This window comes from Argiope bruennichi, chromosome X2 (assembly GCF_947563725.1).
Source record: "Argiope bruennichi chromosome X2, qqArgBrue1.1, whole genome shotgun sequence".
NCBI classification, from domain to species: domain Eukaryota; kingdom Metazoa; phylum Arthropoda; class Arachnida; order Araneae; family Araneidae; genus Argiope; species Argiope bruennichi.
This window is the reverse complement of record NC_079163.1, coordinates 63,440,074-63,462,987: the sequence shown is the minus strand read 5'-3', so window position 1 is coordinate 63,462,987 and position 22,914 is coordinate 63,440,074. Positions and strand designations below refer to the sequence as shown.

The 22,914-nt window shown below is 31.0% G+C and overlaps 1 protein-coding gene across 1 annotated transcript in view; it reads right to left on the bottom strand.

Moving 5' to 3' along the window:
- The window catches only part of LOC129960974 (rap1 GTPase-activating protein 1-like), a 138,172-nt gene that overhangs the window by 46,357 nt on the left and 68,901 nt on the right, over positions 1-22,914 (bottom strand). Inside the window, exon 2 of the mRNA XM_056074755.1 lies at positions 11,092-11,164. Within this exon, the coding sequence (XP_055930730.1) occupies positions 11,092-11,164 (73 nt within the window). The remainder of the gene's footprint in view (positions 1-11,091; positions 11,165-22,914) is intronic.

The window sequence follows — 22,914 nt, the reverse complement described above, 5'->3', positions numbered from 1 at the left end:
CACGAAAGGTAGGAGGATCGTGGCAGACGCCCACTTCCAATACCTTGGCAATATTGCCAATGCAACACCTTGTTTTCCTCATTTAATTACGATAAAAGAAAGCTAGGCCGGATAGTACGGAAGCCGGATAGTCGCGAAGAGTGTACTGTACTATAAAGTCAAAAGGAAAGTACTTTTACTTTTGGCAATAGCTAACAGATTGAAACACTGAAGAATAATAAATTACGCCTTTTAACAATAACCGATTTAAAAAATTTTAACGGGTTTTTTTTTTACAGTAATTTTTTTTTTATTGGAACTAGATGAAATTACTACAAAAGCCTAAAATGTGAACCTGCATGTTGTGATAAAATATCCCATTTTCAAATTACTGAAGAATTAAGCCACTTTCTATTCCAGATATCAAGGTTATCTATACGAATTTCAAAATGAAATTTGATCATTTGATGATCTGATACATCGCACACAAAACTAAGAATTTCTTGAAATCTAAATTGTATGCATTTTTAACATCCAGATTCAATTTTTGTTCCGATTTTAAAAATATATATATAATATATGCATTTCAAAGAATTCTTGTTTACGTAGAGGAATCGCATAATAAGATCGAGCTATTTACAAGAGGTTGACGAGCAGACTCGTTAAATAAATTGTTTATTCAGCAAAATTTCTAAGAGACAGTCGAAAGCGATAAAAAATGTATGCCCAAAATAGAAAATAAATTGACAGAAAATCCATTGTAATTCAAAGTTTATTAGTCTCTCATGGACGGAAGCAAAACAAACAATTTCTGCTCAAAGGAAAAACATAACCAATTTTTTGGATGAATGAATTGAATAGCTTATTAACCCAACAAATTCGCTTTGCTTGCCGAATAATGATTGCAGTTCTACCCAAGCATCTTTATATCATTCCAGCAGTGATTGAATATTGATCTTAATGCTTGCTCATAAGCTCATAAAAATGTGGAGAGACGTGGTCAAACGCGCTTTTAACTAAGAAATTTCAGATTTTTTTTTTAATACTAAGAAATTTATCTATTCTGAGAAGCCTTTAATTTGGTATTCAGCGAATTTATTGAAACCGGAATGTATTTTTTCCTATGAAGATAATTTTATTTTAAAGAAATTTTCAATATTATTAAAAATTAGAGACAGGAATTCTAGAATAAATGATTTCTTTCGCTAAAAACTTTGATTTGAAATGCAGGGAGAAAAATCATGTTCAGTGATATTTTATTAACAAAATGTGTTAAAAAGTGAATGTCCTCATTTATCTCTTACACTAAGCGACATTAATAATTCCTATCGATTTTTTTATATCGTGAGTTAATTTGCGTTTGTCGTAATTTCAATGCGAAACTAATTTATTCTTCAAAAAACTCTCGTTCGGGAATATTCTATAGGAATAGTTTCGTAAGTTATATTTCTGAAGTTTACAGAATGGAATGAATTTGCTAACTTATGCATTGGAAAATAATGAAAAAATTTTCGTTAAAGGAAAAAAAGTGAAATTTTTGATTTTAAAAAGAAATTTTTTATTCATTATTTTTATTAGTAGTTTTTCATCAAAATTGCTTTAGTTTTATTTCTTTTTCTCTTTTCTACGACCCATCATTTATCAAACCGAAGCTGTAAAACACCGCTTCGTAATCGTTTAAAAAATGAAATTAATTTAATCCGAGATTTTAATAATCTCTAAATAACAAGCTAAAGGAACTTGCTATGAAACCCAAATACTTTATTTAATGCAACATCTATCTACATATTTATCTATCTATTTTTAAAATATCACATTCTCCCCCCCCCCAAAAAAAAATAATCCTGATAACGAATGGTTAAAAGCCAATGCCATTCCCTTTTCTCCTTGAAGAACTTTTAGTAAAAGTGGCAAACCTTAGCTTCCGAACTATTGCACCGATTTTTTTTCCTCCTTTATTTTATGAGAGGCAGAAAACTTTTCCGGCTCAGGAACACACTATCAACTCATTTTTACGTTTCAGATTTTTTCTCCATTTTCAAAGGAGGCATTCTACAAAAAAAGTAGCTAACTGAGAAAAGCCTCGTTCAGTTCTTGAAAACCTTGTTCGAAAATCCTTCATAAGTTTCATTTAATTGGCAGAAAAACAAAAGAAATCCAGCCAAAATGGGCCAGGAATCACAGTTTATGAATCAGTTTGGAAACTTTTCAAGCTATAATATTAAGACCGAAATGCGCTTCTAAACAAAACACATAAAAGGAATTTTTGAGTCGCATACATCAACGCATTTTAAAGAGTCCAGGATATGAAAATAAACCTATTTGCGACAGTTAGAAATTATGTCATTAGAACGTAATCATATCTTTTACGCTATCTATGATGATCATTCTTAGAGCCAATTTTTTGAATAAGACATTAATCATATCTTTTACGCATTTGCGTTTAATTATTTTATTTGATGACAAAAGCAGCAAGAGAAGTCTCGAATTGCAAATGATGAGCAAAAATTCCGAAAGCTAATACCTTAACAAAACATACCCCAGCTAATACATAATCAGCAATTATTCCTATTTTCCCAGCATAAATGCTTAAAAATATTTTTATGTCTGGTTTAAGACCACTAAAGAGAGAAGCTGTTTTAAATAATGAATTAATTAATTAAATCGAAGAGAAGAAAAAAATTTATTTTCTTACTGAAACGGAAAATTACTATTTTCACAAATGTCAATATTTATGCTTTATTAAAACTTAATGAATACAATGAAAACTAAAAAGATGCTATAGTTAAAACATGATTTTAATAATATCTATAAACTTGGATCGACAGCAGAAACATCTCGAAGAAAACAGTACAATGAAAATAACTTATTTCAGTAGACTATGCACAGCCAAACTGAACATAAATTTCAGAAAAATACAGTACACTCCCGAGTATTCGGTTCGCGGCTGGGCCGCGGTGGCCTGGTGGTAAGGTTTCGGCTCGTGAGCCGTAGGGTTTCAGGTTCGAGATCCGATTCCACCGAAGAACCGTCGTGTAAGGGAGTCTGTTGCACGTTAAATTCGTCAAGGCCAAACGTCCTCCCGCTGGGGTGGCGTGGTGTGGAGAGGGGGCGCCAGCTCAGGTGTCGTCCCCGTCATCTGACCGTGGTTCAAAATTACGAGGTCCGTCCCAAAATAGCCCTAGTGTTGCTTAAAACGGGACGTTAATATAACTAACTAACCGGTTCGCGGCTATCTGGCTTCCGTACAATCCGGTCTAGTTTTTTTTTTTTTTTTTTTTTTTTTTTATCGTAATTAAATGAGGAAGGCAAGGCGTTGCATCGGCAACATTGCTAAGGAATTTGAAATGGGCGTCTGCTACGATCCTCCTGCGTGTTTGTTGCAAAAAAAAAAAGTTGTGACAGGAAAAGAGCAGCGCTCTGCTTATTGTTCCTTCAGTGTGTTACGAAACTCAATTGTTGCAGCTATTCCTGATTATAACTGCACAATACGGACAGTACTCGTAAATTGTTCTTGGGATATGCTTAATATTTTTTTAAGTGTACCACAGTGAAGTTTACAGAATTTATGTTAAAATGTGAACAATTTATATCCTTTATTCTTGAAATATGTTATACAATTTATAAACATATAAAAACTACCAATACAGAGCCTTCTATATCAAATCGATACGCTATCGGTAATTGCTTCTATAATTCATCGGGTCGCGGCCGCTTTCACATTCTAAATGGCTTGAGATAAATGTAGGGCTTAGTACTCAATAAGAAGTGAGAAAATACCTATTATAGCAGTAGTTTTGGTATGAAAACTTTGTCTTCTAGTACTGGTGGGCAAAGAAATGAGTTCATTGAACTCTGGCCAATCCGACTTTTTGGCTATCGGCCTGCCTTTCAGCCACATTAGGCTGGATACTCGGTAGTGTACTGTGTATGAAAAATGGTTTGATTGGCGAATTGCAGGATACAAAGTTTCAGAGAGCTTCCAAGTATCAGAGAAAAATTCATGCTCTATTACTCTTGGTATTAGTCCCGCACCTTCGCTCTTTTTATGTAATCGTCACTGATACAGAGGACGGGAGGAAGGGGTGGGGGATATTTGAACTTTTTAATTATATTTTTTATTTTATCTTCTGTGGACTTAAATGATTTATGCATATTAATCTCTAAAATTAATGAAAATTATTAACTTTAATTATGTTACTTTCTTCTGCTACAGTCCATCAAAAAAGTATCCAAACTCTACTCACTATTTCCAAACTAATTATCACACAAGAAAGGCCTTCCATCGTAGAAATAAATCTTCTAGAAAACTATAAATCTTTCATTAAGAGTAGGCGGCGCTTTTATAGTTAGATTTACATACACTCATTTTTTTTTTTCAAAAGCAACACGCGATTTTAAATACATATAGAAATTATCCAGATTAGTTTAGTTATATTAACGTCCCATTTTAAAGCAACACTCGGGCTATTTTAGGACGGTCCTTGTAATTTTGAACCCGTCAGATGACGAGGAAGACACCTGAGCTTTCACACCCTCTCCAAATTTCCGCATCACGCCAGGGGAAGGACATTTGGCCCCTACGGTTTTGGTGCGCACCAGACACGCTTACACGACGGTTCTACGGTAGAAATCGGGTCTCGAACCTGAAACCTGCCGGTTCCGAAGCCGAGACCTTACCATCAGGCCACCCCGACCCTTAAATTATCCAGATTAAATAACCCGAATACATCAACATTTTGAAATTTTGGGCAAATGGTTCACGAGTAATTAGCTTCTGAAATTCCTACGATCAAATGCTGGACCCCATTCTTTCCCAAAAAATTTCAAGATATTATGACTCTTTAACAAGAATTCTTGTTTTATATTAAAATAATGAACATGTCAAAAATTATGCATTCTTAAAAATATGAAAGTATATTCATTAAACTTTATTAGTTTTTAAGAAATTTCGATGCTAATTGGAGGAGTAAATCCTTAAGTATCATTGCTCAGTTTCCGTATAGTAGTTAATGATTCTCACGTTCTTTTTTTGGGGGGGAGGGGGCATCTCAACTTTCATTGGTAAAAATATTATATCTTGCAACATTAGGTTAGATTAAAATACTCTTTTTGTAATTAATTGTAAAGGTCAGGGGGAAAAAGAGGAAATAATACATGTAATAGCTTCTACGCCGCTTGCTTTTCAAACGAAGATAAGTTTGAATAGTTTCAATGAAACAAAGGGAATGATATCCCCGAAGTTTTCTTACATACTCCATAGTAAAAGAGTTATCCCCCTCCTCGTTGCATAAAAATTGTAAACCTTGATCAAGGTCAAAAATGCCACGAGTGCTCGGATTTTTATATGCAGCGTCCCGCACATGAGATATTTGTGCTTCATAGCATAGAGAATGAAACCAGTATGCATTTTCGGCTTTATTTACCGAAAAACTGAAACCGAACTGATTTAAAGTTGACACAAAATTAAAATTTCAGAAACAAAATCGCATATCAACCTTTATTCATATAAGTCGTCGCGTTTTTGAGTTATCACGTTTACGTGCATGCGAATGTACAGATCGACAGACAGTCCACCGTTCGACAAATTTGGTTGAAGACTTTTTACAGACGTATACTTTAAATGCTGAAATTGCTAAATTGAAATGCTAAATTTGATCTGTCTAGCTCCTTCCATTTTGTAATTACCATTCTCACTTGCGAATGAAGGCGGGTAAACTAATTTTCAGAAAATATATCTCGCCAAAAATTGGCTGAAATCTGCAAATATGGTGTAAAGATCCCATACAAAATTTCATTTATCCAGCTGAAAGCGGTTTTGAGTTACCGCGTTTACAGACAGACACGATTCCAAAAATGAGTTTTACGGCAGGCATGAAACGTAAATATTCATTAAAACCTTGCTGTTTACAATGCTTTCTCTTTGTAAACTTCATATACAAGCAAGTACAATTGGAAGCCTATTGCGGCTGTAGAAATATTTTAAGAAATGTTAAATAAGCCAGCGGAACTGATCACCCCAAAACTTCCTCGCATTCTCTCTAATAAGGATGTTAACCTAGAAAAGGCCTTACATAGCATTGGCATACAATAGTTACGAAATATTAGCCTTTGGTGTGAATTTTGTATTTTTACTGTATCTTTTTCGGGCAATTAATCCCTGGCATGTGGCTAATAGTATCCAAAAATCGAATCGGTTTTGAGTTATTGTGTATACATATTTTTGAAACTATAGACCGACAAACAGTAAACCTCTTGTTAGATTTAGCTCAAAATTCGGTAGGTGTCTACTATATAGATGTTAAATCTAGCTCTCTTCATTTTGTAGTTATCGTGTTAATTTATATTCGAACAGCCGAGCAGACAGAGTTCCTGTGAACAGATTTTGCAAAACATTGGACAGAAATCTACAAATTTGATATAAATACTGTATACCCAATTTCAGTCTCTGTACTGTATTTCAGCCCCTCCTAAAATGTATTTTTCGAACTCAGGGAGATCTAAAACGTGAAAATTCGTCAAAATCTGAAGTTCAAATTTTTTGACGAATACAATACTTTCTCTATACTAAGTATAAGAGAAAGTAAAAAGGAAAGTAGAAAATTCTGCGCAAAGTATCAGTTTATATAGCATTAAATGTATGAGTGAATAAAACTCATTGAATAAAATAACTGCTTGTTATGGCTGATACAGTACTATTGGACTTCAACATAATGCCATTTTGAAAACGAAACAAAGGTTTAAGAATATATCGATAAGCTGATTGCTTTAATATAACTCTTTATTTACCGACAGTACTTTAAAATATTGTTTTAATCCGGCTGATATTTTCACGATATGACTATTTTTTTCTAATAATACTTGAAAGAACATGGAGAATTTATTTCCAATAGAACGCAGTAGATGTAAATAAAAATCTTTTATTATTAATTAAATTATTTTAATTAAAAAAGGTTTTTTTCTCCCTCCTGGGTGTATAGTGTACCAAAACGCAACTAATGGTTCAAAAATAAATTTGGAAAATTGATGGTAAAATAATTCTCTAAATAAAGGGTTAATATACTTTTATGTAAAACGCGATTAAGTCTAAAAAAAGATTTTTATAGATTTCTAGCATCATTTTGTCCAAATCAGCAGCATTTTGTATCGCTCATTAAGAAATGTAAATTTCCTTCAATATTAATTGCGGAAGTTACCAAGGACTTGATTATTTTAAACAATATGCCTCGAGAAGTTCGAGAAGTGTCAGTCTACATTTTCTTACACGGAAGCATGTCTCTAACAAGAAGTCAGTATATTGATAACTTCGTGAAGAAGTCCAAATTCGAAACATTTCACACGAAAAATGTAATACTTTGTAAATAGTGTTGAGATATTGACAAACTTTTATTTCAATTCCTAGCTAATACTTAAATGGTTATATGTATTTAAAGATTCAACATTTTGATCATTTGTTTATATTCTAGAATTTTCTTTAAAAAATTTTTTAAAAAAGATAACATCTAGTGCAAAAATATTCTGAGTTTTCTCAAATTTATATATATTTATATTATAATTGATTAAACTTTATGTATGATTTATTAAATTCTAATCTAAATGTAAGTAAGGCAGAATTTTTTCGTGTATTTGTGTTGAAGCGTTCTTAAAGTAGAATACAATATGAAATTGGAATAATTAACAGAAAATTCAAGTTAAATTCAATAATCTATCTTTCTGATACAGTCTGTATGCAAGAAATGATGAAACAACTAGTCCCTAAAATTAAAAACATCTATAGTTTAAATAGTGGACGATAGTTAAAGAATAGCCCAATTAGGAATAGTTTTACTTGGGGTTATAAAATACACATTTATTTAAATAATAGGGTTTCAATTACTTCACCTAATTGAAAACGAAATTAATTATTTTTGAAAGCTTTCTTAAAACTAATTAAAAATTTTGGAAAAACAAGCCAAAATAGATAATTTTTTTCATATATTTTTTATTTTATCGCATAATTCGCAATTGTATGACATAGGTATATATATTATCACATACATAATTTATAAATATAACATTTTTGCACGTACACATTTATATAATTTCAAACTTTCAAGCAATGTGATTAACAACATTTATATTATATATATTGCAAAAATAATTATTTTTATATCTCAAACACAATAACTAAGAAGAAAATTTATATTAAATAACTTTGATTTGCACAAAATTATAATCACATTTTAGAAGATTGATAGTGCAAAGCATTCCACTTCTTTCTTCTCTTAGTTATCCTTTTTTTTAATTTTCTTTTGAATGCCATGTTTCTGAATATAAACCGAATGAAAGTTCGTAATTTCAAATAAATTTTAGTTACTAATTTTACATCTAAAACGTTCAAACGAAGGTCCATAATGCCGCTTCTAATCCTGAGATTCCGTGATCACAATTCATTTCATCAAATCACAAGGCACAGATTAGTTGCAATGAAGAAAAATTAGAATCACGAGTTTTCATAAATGCCAATCCATCATACAATATACTAAATCGACTTTTAAATGAATTTGTGGGGAATGAAGATCATTATGATCAGTGCAGTGGAAGCAACAAGACGTATGTTTTTGGGAACGTTTCTTTAATGATCATATTTCACACAAAACAAACACAAACACGAAAGACAAGATATTAACGCGTACACCTTAACAGAACAGCATCTCATCTCGTTATAATTACAATCTCAATGCACTAAGGGATGCATACCTAATCAGGCATCGCCATCTATTATCCAAAAGAAAAGATAGAGTAATGCAACTGCTACAAATTTTTTTATCCATATTTTCAATGTTGAAACACTTGATCGAGATAATCCGAGAGTATTACTTAAAAATTTATAACATCTTTTGGAAATGGCTTGTAGAACAATGTTTCTATAAATAACAGTTTTTGTCCATTTTTCACATTTTTCTATCAATAGACATTTGATTTGATTCTGAGAAAATTTTCCAAAATTTTGTTGATATCTTAAAATTTTTAAACGTTTTTTAACTGAAGGATTTATAATTTCCAACTTTCTATTTCTTTCTTCAAAGAAACAATCCGTTTTTCTTATAAAACTTATTGAGACTCAACATGAAATACTACACTCTCATCCTGAAATTTTTTTTTCGATAATTTATTCAGAATTTCCAAAACATGTTTCTGCATTTAACGAGAGTTGTTTATCAGTTGTTTACTTTTTTTTCAGATGATACATTCTCGTTTGATGACAAATTTAATGATTGCACGGCTTTAGGTTAAAAACTTTTTTTTTGAGAATACTAGAAAATCCAGCACTGAAATTAGAGAATAATCTCTGTCGCTGAAATGACCAGAACAAATTTGAGCACTTGCAAGGAAAATAATATTTATTTCCTACTACATATGAAAATTCAGCAAATTAAAGAATAATCTTTATCGCTGAAATAACCAGAAAAAACTTGAGCATTTGCAATTAAAAAATATATTTCCTTTTGCATATGAAAATTCAAATTTTCTTAATATCAGGTATCTGTCAAAAATGAATTTAAAAAGAATGTTTTTGCTTCCCGAATTTCTTGAATGCATCGAACACCCGACAACAGCACAACCAGTCATTGTGTTAGCATTAGATTTTTCCGTAAAATTCTAATATTTGTCTATGAAACGAGCTGTTTCTTAAACTTTACTTTGCGAACCAGAGGAAAACTGGGAACTTCTTTTTAGCAGTCATGCAGCCTTCTCAACCAATGAGTCACGTGAGAAATATTCATAATAAAACTAAATTTCCCGCCTTTTAATTTAGAAGGCGAAGAGGAAAAATAAACAAACAAGAAGAGATATTTAGATAGAGCAAAAAACAAGAAGTATTCTGTATTCTGAAATAGCGAATCGATTACTTGGAATTGCTGTAAAGTAAACAAAAAGGGATATATTGGGAAGCATTTTTATTGAAAATAAAGATTCATAACACGGAATTTATAAGCAATAAAAAGCTGTCTCGTGATGAAAATGAGAATACTATAATGAACTATTAATGGAGTATTTTTTACCATTTTTTACTGATGGAATAAATTTACTTCTTTAATTCGGAACCGCGTGAAATAGCGGCGAGTTTCGGAACATTGCTATGTAATGCCCGATTAGACTTCTAAGTATTGCGTTTTGGGTTTTTTTTTTTTTTTGAGTATAAGACGATCGGTTTAATGAATACGGTAAAAAAAAATTCCTAATGTAGACAATTGTCTCCAATGCAGTTTTTTCCAATAAAAATAAAACGATCAAAATGACATTAATCTAAGAGATCTCAAATTTCACCTCTGAATCACCGCTTTCTATCTTCCAGAAGATTATAACATGTGTTACCGTTAAAGTGTATAACTCAGTTATTTCATAAAATAACTAGACAAGTCAGTTAAAGTATATAATAGATGAAGAATTTCATACTCTACCTAGTTATTCTATGAAATAACAGATGATAGACCCTTAAAGTGACAAATAAACAATTTCAAAGTTATTTTATAAATTAATTGATCATAAATAGCTAATTCTTTCGCTATAGCTCTCTAAAAATATTTTTTATCCCTATTGCGGATGATTGATTGATTGATAAATAATAAGGAAAAGCAGATGATATAATTTATAATTGCTCATATTGTTAACATAAGTTAAACAGAAAGGAAAAAAATATATTGCAGAAATAGTTCAATTTAAATATTATCAAAAAATTCATAAGCGGTTCAAAACTGGCTAAAAGTAGTTAGAACCGGTTCAAAGAATTTTCGAGCGCCGCATTTCATACTTTAATGATCAAGTAATCGTTATTCTATAGAATACCTAGTTAATTCGTAGAATTCAATAATTTTATATATTTTAACTGACTTGTCTAGTTATTTCATGAAATACCTAGTTATTCTCTGAAATATCGGATTTCACACTTTAATCGTGACATACACACTCAATGTTTTTTAGGAAGCACGAAGCGAAACAAACTACACTAAAAGCAAATTTTCATAGCGGAAAACAGCGAGCATATGTAATAATCGTCGCAATTGTTTGATAAAAACTACTTTTGTTTCCCTTTCAAAATTCAATGGAATCAAAACAAAGGAGCCTTACCTTGCTAAATTCCTCACTTTCCTCGTCATCGGGAGTGTCTGGTGCACACCAATTCTTTTCCATAGACCTGCGTCTGAAAGAAAACATATTCTCATTTTCTTGCAGCAATTACAGGGATCAAAAAAGATATATCAACTAAGATGAGAAAACTTGTGTTGCTCGGCAACAGCCGAGATTAGGCAGTGTCGATAATAAGCCAATGTTGTATTTGTGACAGTTACACGTCACTTGTCCGGGTTATCATTTTTGATCCAGTGGACGAGTCACGATAAACATGAGCAAACGCAGATTATCTGTGTTTTTATATAAATATATATAATTATACATGCATCTACTACTGCTTTGTGTACAAGACATGACGCACCGCATTCAACTATACTGTTGGTGCTGATTCAACTTTCAAGCAAAAGATATTTCAGAGTTCTCAGTTCGGATTCTACAGATGAGTAGCAAGGATATTTAAAATGTACAAGATTTATTGCGAGATTTTTAATGTCATTTTCAAAATGCACACTTTACTAGAAATTTACTCAAGCAGATTACATTGCATGATATTTGGGTTTTACTTTATTTTTTCCTTTCACAGGAAGAAATAGATAGTTCACATTTTCGTTCCTCTTTTTTTTTTCCATTTTAATCTAATTTGTTTTTTAGTTAAAAACTAGAATAATTAACCCTTCTTTGCATGATTTTTTCTTTTTTTGTAAAATAAATCAGGGTGATATAATTCATACTCTAGATTAAAGGGAAATGTTTAAAAAAATCCTACTTTAAATATATAATAAATAATTAAAAAATAGTATGATGGAAATATCCATCATGCAAATTTACATGTTAAGCTCAGTGCAAAATCTTCAATGTCTCTCTTCCAAATTTCTCCACTCGTTATCGCTTTTATAAGCAAAAAATCACAAATTAGTTATAAAAAGATATTCAAGAAATCGTACGTTTCTTTCAACCACAACAAACAGCGGAATGACAAGTTCAAACCCGCTAAAATGATTGTGACATTTCATTTTTTTTGGCAGATACGTTCCTAATTACGCAATAGTCGTGAAAAAAGTTGCCTGCAACAACCAATTTACAATACACCCGTTTTCAGTAACATTTTTTGTTCATAAAATGTTATGATGAAAATTTTCATCCTCATCCAAAGAAGGGTTAAAGTAAAGAACAATAAAATATTTTATTACGTAAATGCAAGATTAAAAATATGCACAACATCCTTGTTAAACTATAAAAAGTTATTCAGACGTAAATTAGTGCATTGAAAATCTCTTATCTTAAATCAAAAGTTAGCTTTATTTCTGATAAATTCATACGTGTTTTAAATCATTTAATTGAGGCATACTTGGCATTCGACTCCTCTAATTTCACTTTCATATCTCTCTATTTCGGAATTCATCTATTGGCACTGCCGCTTTTCGTTGTAAACCATGTGCAATTTTTAGGTTACTCATTTCTTTTACTATGGATGACGTAAAGCAAAAGTGTGAGCAAATGTTCGCCTTTTTATTTATCATTTGGCTGGACCTCTTATTTTGCTACCCGATTTTTGCAAGAAAAGAAATTGTATATCCCCTCTTGGAACGCCAAAACAAAACATTATAGGATGAATAATGAGGGTAAAAGTAAACACTCAAACGGTATTTTCCAAATATTTGGACATTCTTGACTCTTCTATAAGGGGACGATATATTTAAATAAAGATGGAAGAAAAATCGTATTTTACATTTTCAATCGTTTATTTTTATCAAAGCATATTTTAAATTATGTTTTTGATAACTCAAAGCTTTACAGTTCTACGCATACGCCTTGGTGATTCCTTGAGATGAGTGAAGATCGTTTCCAGTACGAGACAACAGACAACGATCCAATAAGACAGCGATTGTTTATCCAGAAAGTAACATAACGAATTTCAAAACGAAAGAAGATTCTATTTTTTAATGTATGATATAGAATATCTAATTTAATTTTACCTTTCAATAAAAACAGTAGGAAACTCAAGATTTTAAATACACCATAAACAAAACAAAAACCCTTTGCTAAGAATACATTTTTATTGCAGTTTAATGAAAATTATATTAATACATGCAGTAATATATCAATATAGAATGAATCAATTATATTATTATAATCAATCTAATCAGACAAGCAATAAATAAAACAAATAATTAACAAGGACTATTTTAACCTGACAGTTTAAAGAATAAAATATTAGCTTTCTTACGTTTATTAATATTATATGAAAACTGATTGGTAAAAACTGTATAGACAATAAAATAATTTTTTTCTGTGTATAAAAGTTATAGAATTTAACAAGATCGAATCTAATAATGTGGATGCTAGAAGGAAATAAACGTTACGTTCTGGTTCCCTTTGTCTATTATATGACTAAAACCACGAACTATTCACATTTGTTTTAGTTATAGGTATCCTATATTATGTAACATTTATTGAATTTTAATTTTCTCTATTTATGAGCAGTAAAGAAAAAAATTGGGAGGGAGAAGAAAAATTATGATTGCAAGCAAAGTGAACTGTTGTACAAATTGGATTTGAGCCTTGAATCATACCGGTGCCAGTTCCGTTTCCTCATGATTCCAGTTGTAAGTAGGAAAGGACAAACTCATTTGTCGTCTTCGAGGTTTAAAAAAAAAATGTGTCAATATTGATAGGGTTGAAAACCGTTACTGTTGACACACTTGTCTTTTCCGGTTTTCTTTTGAGTAATTTTGCAGTGTGCCTTGCTATTTATTAATAGTCTCATCGACTCTTCTCCAGCTTCCCCCTCCTTCCAGTCACAGGTAGAATTTTATTATTGGTCATAACAAACTGCATAGAGCAGAATCTGAGTTCCTTTTATTGTCAATACATAGTACAACTTTGGCACCGTTTATTTTATATACTACTAGCTGGTACCCGGCATGTTGCCGCCGCAGACAGCTGGCACATGCATCTGTCAATGTTGTTTCCCAGTGTCTGTCGTTTTCGAGCAAATGAAGCTTTTGACAAACTTCTCTGTACGTCTATCATTCTACGTCATTGACCGTTTTCAAATTTGCAAATGACGTACGAACTTTGACACTAACCAACAGCATTCTCAAATAGTAACACTCGGCATTATTTGGATGTACTATATAAATACAGCGCAATGCGTCCGAGGAATGCAGATTTTGATAGCCTTCGACACGCATGTCTTGCTTACGTCGTTAGAATTTCTTAGGTGTAGCATTCCAAGTATAGTACTTAGGAATACCTGCGTACAATAATGCTTTGGCAAATACTGTGAGTGTTGTGCGCGCTGGTTCAGAAAAAAACGATTCGTGTAGTGTTTGCCGTGAAATAGAATCTTTGCCCCTTTTCAAGATGAACAACATTGGGTTGGCGATTGTGAATTGGAAAACTCGCTGCTGGAGTGCTACTGATATATCGACGTTTTTGAAATGGACTCACTTCGTTGTTGCGCGTGTCAGGTCTATCAATACTGATAAAGTTGAATCATAGAAACGTGTCAAATGATTCGTTTGTAAATTTTATTGTATTCAAAATAAATGATAATATATATATAACCTTAACAAACCATAACAAAGTTTTATGGCAATCAGATGAACGGTACAGCAGCGCATAAAATACGAACAAACAAAAATTCACTTTTACATATTAGATTCCAAATCTAACTTTTTTTCTCTCCAGAAAATACTTTTCTGGAATCAAATAGAATATCATATTTCAATTTCTCCATTCTAGACTTCTTAAAAAGCACCAAATGCCGAGTTGGTGTTGTAATTTAACACTTAAAACTTTGCACGACTCTCTGAAGTTTTTTCTCTCCATTACACACAGTTCTATTTCTAATTAAATAATTTCAAGGTAAACAATTTCATGTTTCTTCCCCTCCTGATCCGTGGCATGGTATTATAACTTGAAAAAGATGTTATAACTTGATAATTAACATTATGTATGTCGAACTGGTGATCTATGGCACATGATATGTTTGCGATCCGTACTATAAGAGGTGATACTTTACAGTTTTAACACATTATAATCTTTACAGTCTATGTTCGCACTTTCAAACAACATGAATGTTTTACTTGCAGAATTATGCAGCACAAGCTGGAATACAGAGGAAATCCTCAACCAATTCTGAAAGTTGGTGAAAAAAAAAAAGAAATATAATTCTTCAAAAATTTTACTTTTTATGTAGAAAAAAAAAATGGCAGCTGCACACATAAAAAATAACTGAATGGTAGTCAATAACCGTTTTCTACTAAGTAGTAGTAAATATTACTGCAGATAGTTCAACAATTTGGTACACGATGACAGTCTGTGCTGAGAAATTATACTATATTATTCAGATACACTGTTTTATTTTAACATAATTATTTCATGTTGAGATGACAGCCTATACTGAGATAAGAGTTAACGATGGTCTATGACATACTATGTTCAAGACAAAGTAGCGGGGGAAAAAAGATCCAGTTTTATTCTAGCATCATTAATCAAATAAACATTAAAAAAAAGTATTATTCGAAAGGAATGAACGTTTTCTTAAAAATTTTTGAATTAAAAATTTCATAATATTGAAATAAGAAAGAAATTCAAAAATGGCAACGTCCATTTTTTTCTTCATATTTCAACACTTAAAAGTTTTTCAAGGAAACCAAATTTCATCAATCTAGGACAATTCTTTTTCTAGATCAAAATCATGAGCTAAATTTTTTTTTTTTTTTTTTTTTTTTTTGATTTTCTGTTTGAAGCCTGTTTCTTGATTTATTATTATTATTTTCTTTCCTCTGACTGAATGTATTTTTGGTGACACGGTGAACCGCTTCCATAACATTTCTAATAATATTTAGCAACATTATTAATTAGCTACTTGAACCATTGAATTCAAATTACAGCTGTAATGAATTAATGTGACAGCTGTAATGTTGAAACATTTATTTACTATTCTTAATTTCGGAAAAATTCAGCATCTCTGCTTTATTCATTCAGGAAAAGGAATAGTCTTCTAATTTAGTAATCTTTTGTGGCACTATAATAATACATATTGTAAATTTAATAGCTTATGCCTCTAGAATGAGTAAAGAAAATCAATAGAAGGACAGACCAACAATTCACCTGACTTTATAAACATTAAACGTAGTTTTTTTATCGATTTGTTTATTAAGCACAAATTTATGGAAATTAAAAAGTGAAAATGTTTTAGAAATTAAACATTTAAGATAATTTCTTTGTACACATAGCGGAAAAAAACTTATAAAAGACTAGACATTAATATACTTTTGCATATCAGGTTTCTACAATAACAAATATATACAGGAATAGTAATAAGTACGATAAATATTAAAATAGTGGAAGAAAAATAGTAAAAGTAGTTATTTTTCTGAACGTTGCTCCTAGAGATACACTTTTTTCAAAATTTCATTTAATGAGGTAGGCAATTGTATGAAAACACTTCGGCTTCTGTAGAGGTTTAAATTAAAAAGTGAAAAAAATTACATTTTTATATGGCTCCCGTAGTGTGAGAGAGTCAGTAAAATGTTTATCTTACATTCATTTATATATATATATATATATATACACACCGAGTATCACGCTTCCATCTACAAAATTTGAAAAGATAATCTCCTTTAAATTTGAAATAAGCGTATCACAAAATTAGATTGAAACATTTATTACATTCAAATTTAGGCATACTAAATGTTCGATTACGATTATATCGAAATTTGTGAAATTAAAGTTATTTCAGACAACTAGTCAAATACAAAAATTTGCTTGAATTTGTTTGCGTGTTAAGATTTCTTATAAAACGATATATTTCAGTAACGAAGAATGTTTTGGAATTTGATTATTTATACTGTTGCCGGCCTATCTGTAGAATAAATAATGTTAAAGTTGTTTTCCGAGTTTTCGGCATCCCAGAAGAAAATGTATATGCAGAAAGGTTAGCAAATGCAATACGAGATTCTTTCTTCCCTGAGGAGGACGAGGCTTTATAGAATTGACGAAACGATAATTTTGGCTCATATCTTTCAAGATACCCTCATGCTGGTGTAGGAATAATTAGTTGAGAACTCGTCATTACAGACTTGACAGTACCGAGATTACTTCAGCCTAATTGCTGTCATCCATATAGTATTCGGGAAATCCATGAACAGCTACAATCAGAATGTGATTAGCGTCCAGAATTTTACAACTGGACCATACTTCAGGTGGAATCAAATCTTTCTTTCCTCAAAAATGCAATCTGGACAGGCGAACGTCGGTTTAATCAAGATGGAAGCATCAATCGTCAAAACAATCACATTTCAACCGAAAAATATACATTCTTCGTACAAGATTCATCATTAGTTACAATTTTCTATGAATGTGCGGTATGGCATTTTTAGAAACACTTTGATTGGTCTTATTTTGTACAACAATATGGTGAATGGTGGCTGATATATTCAGTTAAAAATGGCATTATATTTGAATACAGTACTTCTCCAGATGTAGTCAAAATAGATAGTGCTTCTTCTCACCATATTTCAGCTGTAAGACGATGGTTGGATGCTGAATTGCTTGATAGAGGATTTGGCTTGCTGGGATCTGTTGAATTTCCTCCTATATCACCCGATTTAACTGTGGTCGACTTTTCATGGGGTTATTTACGTTCTATGTACAGCATGTCCCTTGTAGATGTTGCAGATCTTTACCAAATGCAAATTCATTATGATTCCGCCCTTTTACTAACCTTTTATGATATGTATATTATCCCTGGAGAAGGCAAAGATTCGCTCAAATACTAGTCTGAAATGTGTGAAAAGGGTCTAAGTCAATAAATTTTCCTTTTAATATCTCATCAAATTTTACAAATAAAAAAAATGAAACTTTATATGCTTACAGATTAATATTAGAAATATATTTTACATATTTCCATTTTCTTTTCTTAATTGGGACAGCATAAAATATTAATTTTTGTAACTTCTCAGTCTCAAGGCTCTTCAAAAACTAAAATATTTTTTATACATTTAAGTACCTATGTGATGACACTTTGCAATATGACGCATGCATCTAATCGCAATAGTTAAGAAAATAAACATTTGTTCCACTTTTTTTTTGGGGGGGGGGATACCCTTTATTGATTCAAAAATTCATTCATTGCATTTGTAAAATTAATATTTCATTTTGATGTAGACAGCGAATTGTACATGAAGGATGCTATGCATGATGAGCTTGAGTTGAATCAAGATTTGAAAATCTGCACTCTTGCGGAAAGCAAGAGAGTGGGAAATCCACAATTGAATTATCTTTTGTGCCATGGTTCAGTAGCCATATTTGTGGACCATACTTGAGAAAACAAAATTTGATAAGGTTTCTACAGTTGAAAATGTTGTTTAATAAGGGTAGAAGGAAACAATGCATGAAAGTAAAAGAAGGCTCATTTTAGAGCTAAAAAAATTAGGCTGTTAAGCAAGCGTAACGCGAAACTCAACCATTTGATTCTCCTCTGCTTTTAAAGTTTTGTGAAGTTTCGAATGGAAAACATTGAAACAAGATAGATTTTGGAACAAATTTAACAAAAAAACTCTTAAAAACACAACTTTATCAATGTGCTAATAGATAAATTTTTTTAATTTAATAATTTTTACTTTTTACTCTTAAATTTATTTATTCCATTAATATAAATATTATGAAATGTTAAAATGAATTTTTATGAAATTCAATAATAAGGGGTACCAGTTGAAAGGAATTAAATTTAATTGAATTAATTGATTGATTAAACGATAATTAAGCATTGAAAACATAAAATAGTGTATTGTCATCGAGGCACACAAGTACGCAAAATTTAAAAATTTTAAAACATCAGAAAGCGAGTAAAGAAACTCTTCCAAAATCTCATTGTTATAAAATGGAAAAAAATGATGTTAAATAAAGGCTTAAAAAATTAGCAGGTATTCGCTGAAACGAGGAATAGATAAAAATAGCAAACATCTGAAAACAAGATCTTACTGAGTATACATGCTTCGATATGGTAATTTTAATGAAAATTTCTTTCCTAAATAGTAAATATTTCATCTTTTAGTATTAAAACATATCAAGATTTAATACGAATGCATAGAAAGGACTTTTATTATGTAAATATTCAAATATCGTTTTAGTTAATTTGCTGTTCTTAGGAATGATAATACAATGTATTTGACCAACTGGAGGGCAACATTATCCAACCTTCCATCTACTGTAAAGTTTTAACAGTTACAAAGCTCTTGGAAATCGAATGGACATTGGTCTACTAAAGCAAGAGATATCTGGAGTTAACATGAAATCGGAAAATAAAATTTAAGATTTATATTAATAGCCTTGGTTCATCTATTCATTCTATTTTTTACATTTTAGCAAAGTGTCCAAAATTTCTGTCACCGAGTTAACACTCATTGATAGTTCGCAGCTTCTTTCAAGTCATTTTAAATACTTTTCACTAGTGAAAAATGGAATATCAATAAAGAACGGAAATCCTTCCTCGGGAACATCTAGTCCATTCCACATGATGCATTCGGGTATCTTTTTTGTCGATATGCTTCTGGAAAGATCAGCAGAATCCTCATAATGTCAAGTTAACTCATTCATTGTCTTTTGCATCCTATTTATTCCACTGGCAAAGAAATTTTTCAGTAGGTGGGAAATTCGTCTTTATCCATCAAATACAATGGTTGCATCATTTCGTAAATGAATTTCTGAAGGTCCGTTTTCAGTCAATTCATCACTTTTGTTGTTAATTCAACCAGATGTTTTGCAGCATAGAATCTTAAACGTGGGATGCAATTCTTTTAATAGTACTTAACAATATAGTCAAATAATAATAACACATAAATGAATAAGAGAATTTAATAGCTAAAGAAATATTTAGAGAAAAAAAAATTTCAATTAAAACCCTAAATAAATACATAAATAGCTTTATGGCAGTCTATCTAAAGAAATTAATAATTTAGAAAGCTACCAAATTACATACCAATTATATTAATTTACCATTGCATAAAACACGTCTTAAATTTAATATAGAAATAACAATTACACCAAATCTCGCATCTAAAAATCTAGCATTATTAAGCTATGAAAATACTGTCTCTTTTTACATTTAAATGTAAACAGAAAATCTTGGCAGAAAAAAGATATATGAAATCTAATTCTTCTTAACAGATGAGTATCACATGATTTAAGAACTTATAAAACAATGAAATAGGCTTGATTTCCTTACAACAATGGAAATATAATAATTAGTTTATTTTTATTACTTTAGAGAAAAGTTGACTACTAAATTTCTATTATAGAAAAGACTTTTTTAAACTGGAATAAAAATCTTTATCCGTTAATAATTTAGAAAGTTATCGCAAAAAAGTGCTTAATTTTTAATTAAAATTAGAATTGAAGTGTTGAAAAAAACGTCCTTACATTTTTACATTCCTTCATCCTAAATATATTTGTACTAAATTTGGTATTCCTACGTACAAAAATCTACCTGGAAGGCGCAAACATCCACTTTTACTCTTAATAGAAAATATGAATTTGTAAGTTAAAATTCTCAGATTCAAGTCTGAATATTTGATAGTTTAATTTCTAAAACTTTTGAAATTGCATAAATAATTTCTGAAAGAGAATTTTTGTGTTTCCTGTCTAATTTAAAGTATGTACTTCAAATTGAATAGCAGCGATTCATGAATAGAAAACGTCTCTGTCAGCAGATAAAATGTCAATTTAAATAATTCTAATCAAGAGGAGAAGATGAGATTAATTTTTTTATTTCGTGGTAATTTGAAGTGGGGAGTAATTATATTGCATCTGAAAATAAAAAAAAAACGAAAGATTAATTTTCGCGTAAATTCAATGCCTCTTTTGGTAAACCTTGTGCTCGATAAAAGTTATGTAGCTTTACAAGAAACAATCGCGGTGGCTCCCCGAAAGTTTCTCGGATATTTTCTAATAAAAGTGCTATACCAGAAAACGCCTTGCATGCCATTGAGGTGCAATAATAACAAAATATTAACCTTCGTCGTGAATTTAGCATTTTTTATTGAATCTGTCATGTTATGCTTGGCGAGTTTATTGGCAATTAATTCTTGACATTATAGTATGTGAAATTATACTTTCGGGCATTATAATTCCTAGGTAATACACGGAAATCGAATTCGTGTTTCAGGGGCGAGTTTTTCCCAACTGATTGAAACAAAAATTTGACACAAAACCGGACTTGTAGTCACAAAATCACAAACCAAATTTGATATATTTAAGACATCGAGGTTTTGATTTATCGCGTTTACATGCTTCTGAATGTACAGGCCGACTGACATCAATCTTTAGTTGGATTTGAGTCAAAATTTGATAGGTGTTTACCCTATAAAATCTGTGTGCAGAATTTTATCCAAGTCTTTTCGTTTTGTAGTTACCTTTTAAACTTATATTCGAAAGGCCGGACAGACAGACCGCCTCTGAATAGATTTTTCTTAAAACTTAGTAGAACTCCATTTATATTTGGTATAAAGACCTTATATCACATTTCATCGATTTAGCTCAAAACGGTTGTTTGTGTTTGTGTTTGTGTTTGTGTTTGTGTTTGTGTTTGTGTTTGTGTTTGTGTTTGTGTTTGTGTTTGTGTTTGTGTTTGTGTTTGTGTTTGTGTTTGTGTTTGTGTTTGTGTTTGTGTTTGTGTTTGTGTTTGTGTTTGTGTTTGTGTTTGTGTTTGTGTTTGTGTTTGTGTTTGTGTTTGTGTTTGTGTTTGTGTTTGTGTTTGTGTTTGTGTTTGTGTTTGTGTTTGTGTTTGTGTTTGTGTTTGTGTTTGTGTTTGTGTTTGTGTTTGTGTTTGTGTTTGTGTTTGTGTTTGTGTTTGTGTTTGTGTTTGTGTTTGTGTTTGTGTTTGTGTTTGTGTTTGTGTTTGTGTTTGTGTTTGTGTTTGTGTTTGTGTTTGTGTTTGTGTTTGTGTTTGTGTTTGTGTTTGTGTTTGTGTTTGTGTTTGTGTTTGTGTTTGTGTTTGTGTTTGTGTTTGTGTTTGTGTTTGTGTTTGTGTTTGTGTTTGTGTTTGTGTTTGTGTTTGTGTTTGTGTTTGTGTTTGTGTTTGTGTTTGTGTTTGTGTTTGTGTTTGTGTTTGTGTTTGTGTTTGTGTTTGTGTTTGTGTTTGTGTTTGTGTTTGTGTTTGTGTTTGTGTTTGTGTTTGTGTTTGTGTTTGTGTTTGTGTTTGTGTTTGTGTTTGTGTTTGTGTTTGTGTTTGTGTTTGTGTTTGTGTTTGTGTTTGTGTTTGTGTTTGTGTTTGTGTTTGTGTTTGTGTTTGTGTTTGTGTTTGTGTTTGTGTTTGTGTTTGTGTTTGTGTTTGTGTTTGTGTTTGTGTTTGTGTTTGTGTTTGTGTTTGTGTTTGTGTTTGTGTTTGTGTTTGTGTTTGTGTTTGTGTTTGTGTTTGTGTTTGTGTTTGTGTTTGTGTTTGTGTTTGTGTTTGTGTTTGTGTTTGTGTTTGTGTTTGTGTTTGTGTTTGTGTTTGTGTTTGTGTTTGTGTTTGTGTTTGTGTTTGTGTGTCATAGATAGACATTTTCTAAAAATGTATTTTTCAAATTCTGGGAGGTCTAAAGCTTTGAAAATCCTCAAAATCTTGAGTTCGAATCTTTTGACGATTACACTTCCTCTATATTTCGTATGTGAGGAAGTAAAAAGAAGCCATCTAGTTCTATTCTGGCATCGTTCATCGTACAATAATAGTATAAAAAAAGTATCATGAGTTTTTTAATACTGACAACTTTTTAAAAAAGCTTCATAAGTAAAGGGGTTTGCAAACACTGATTGAAAGCTTCATTAAAA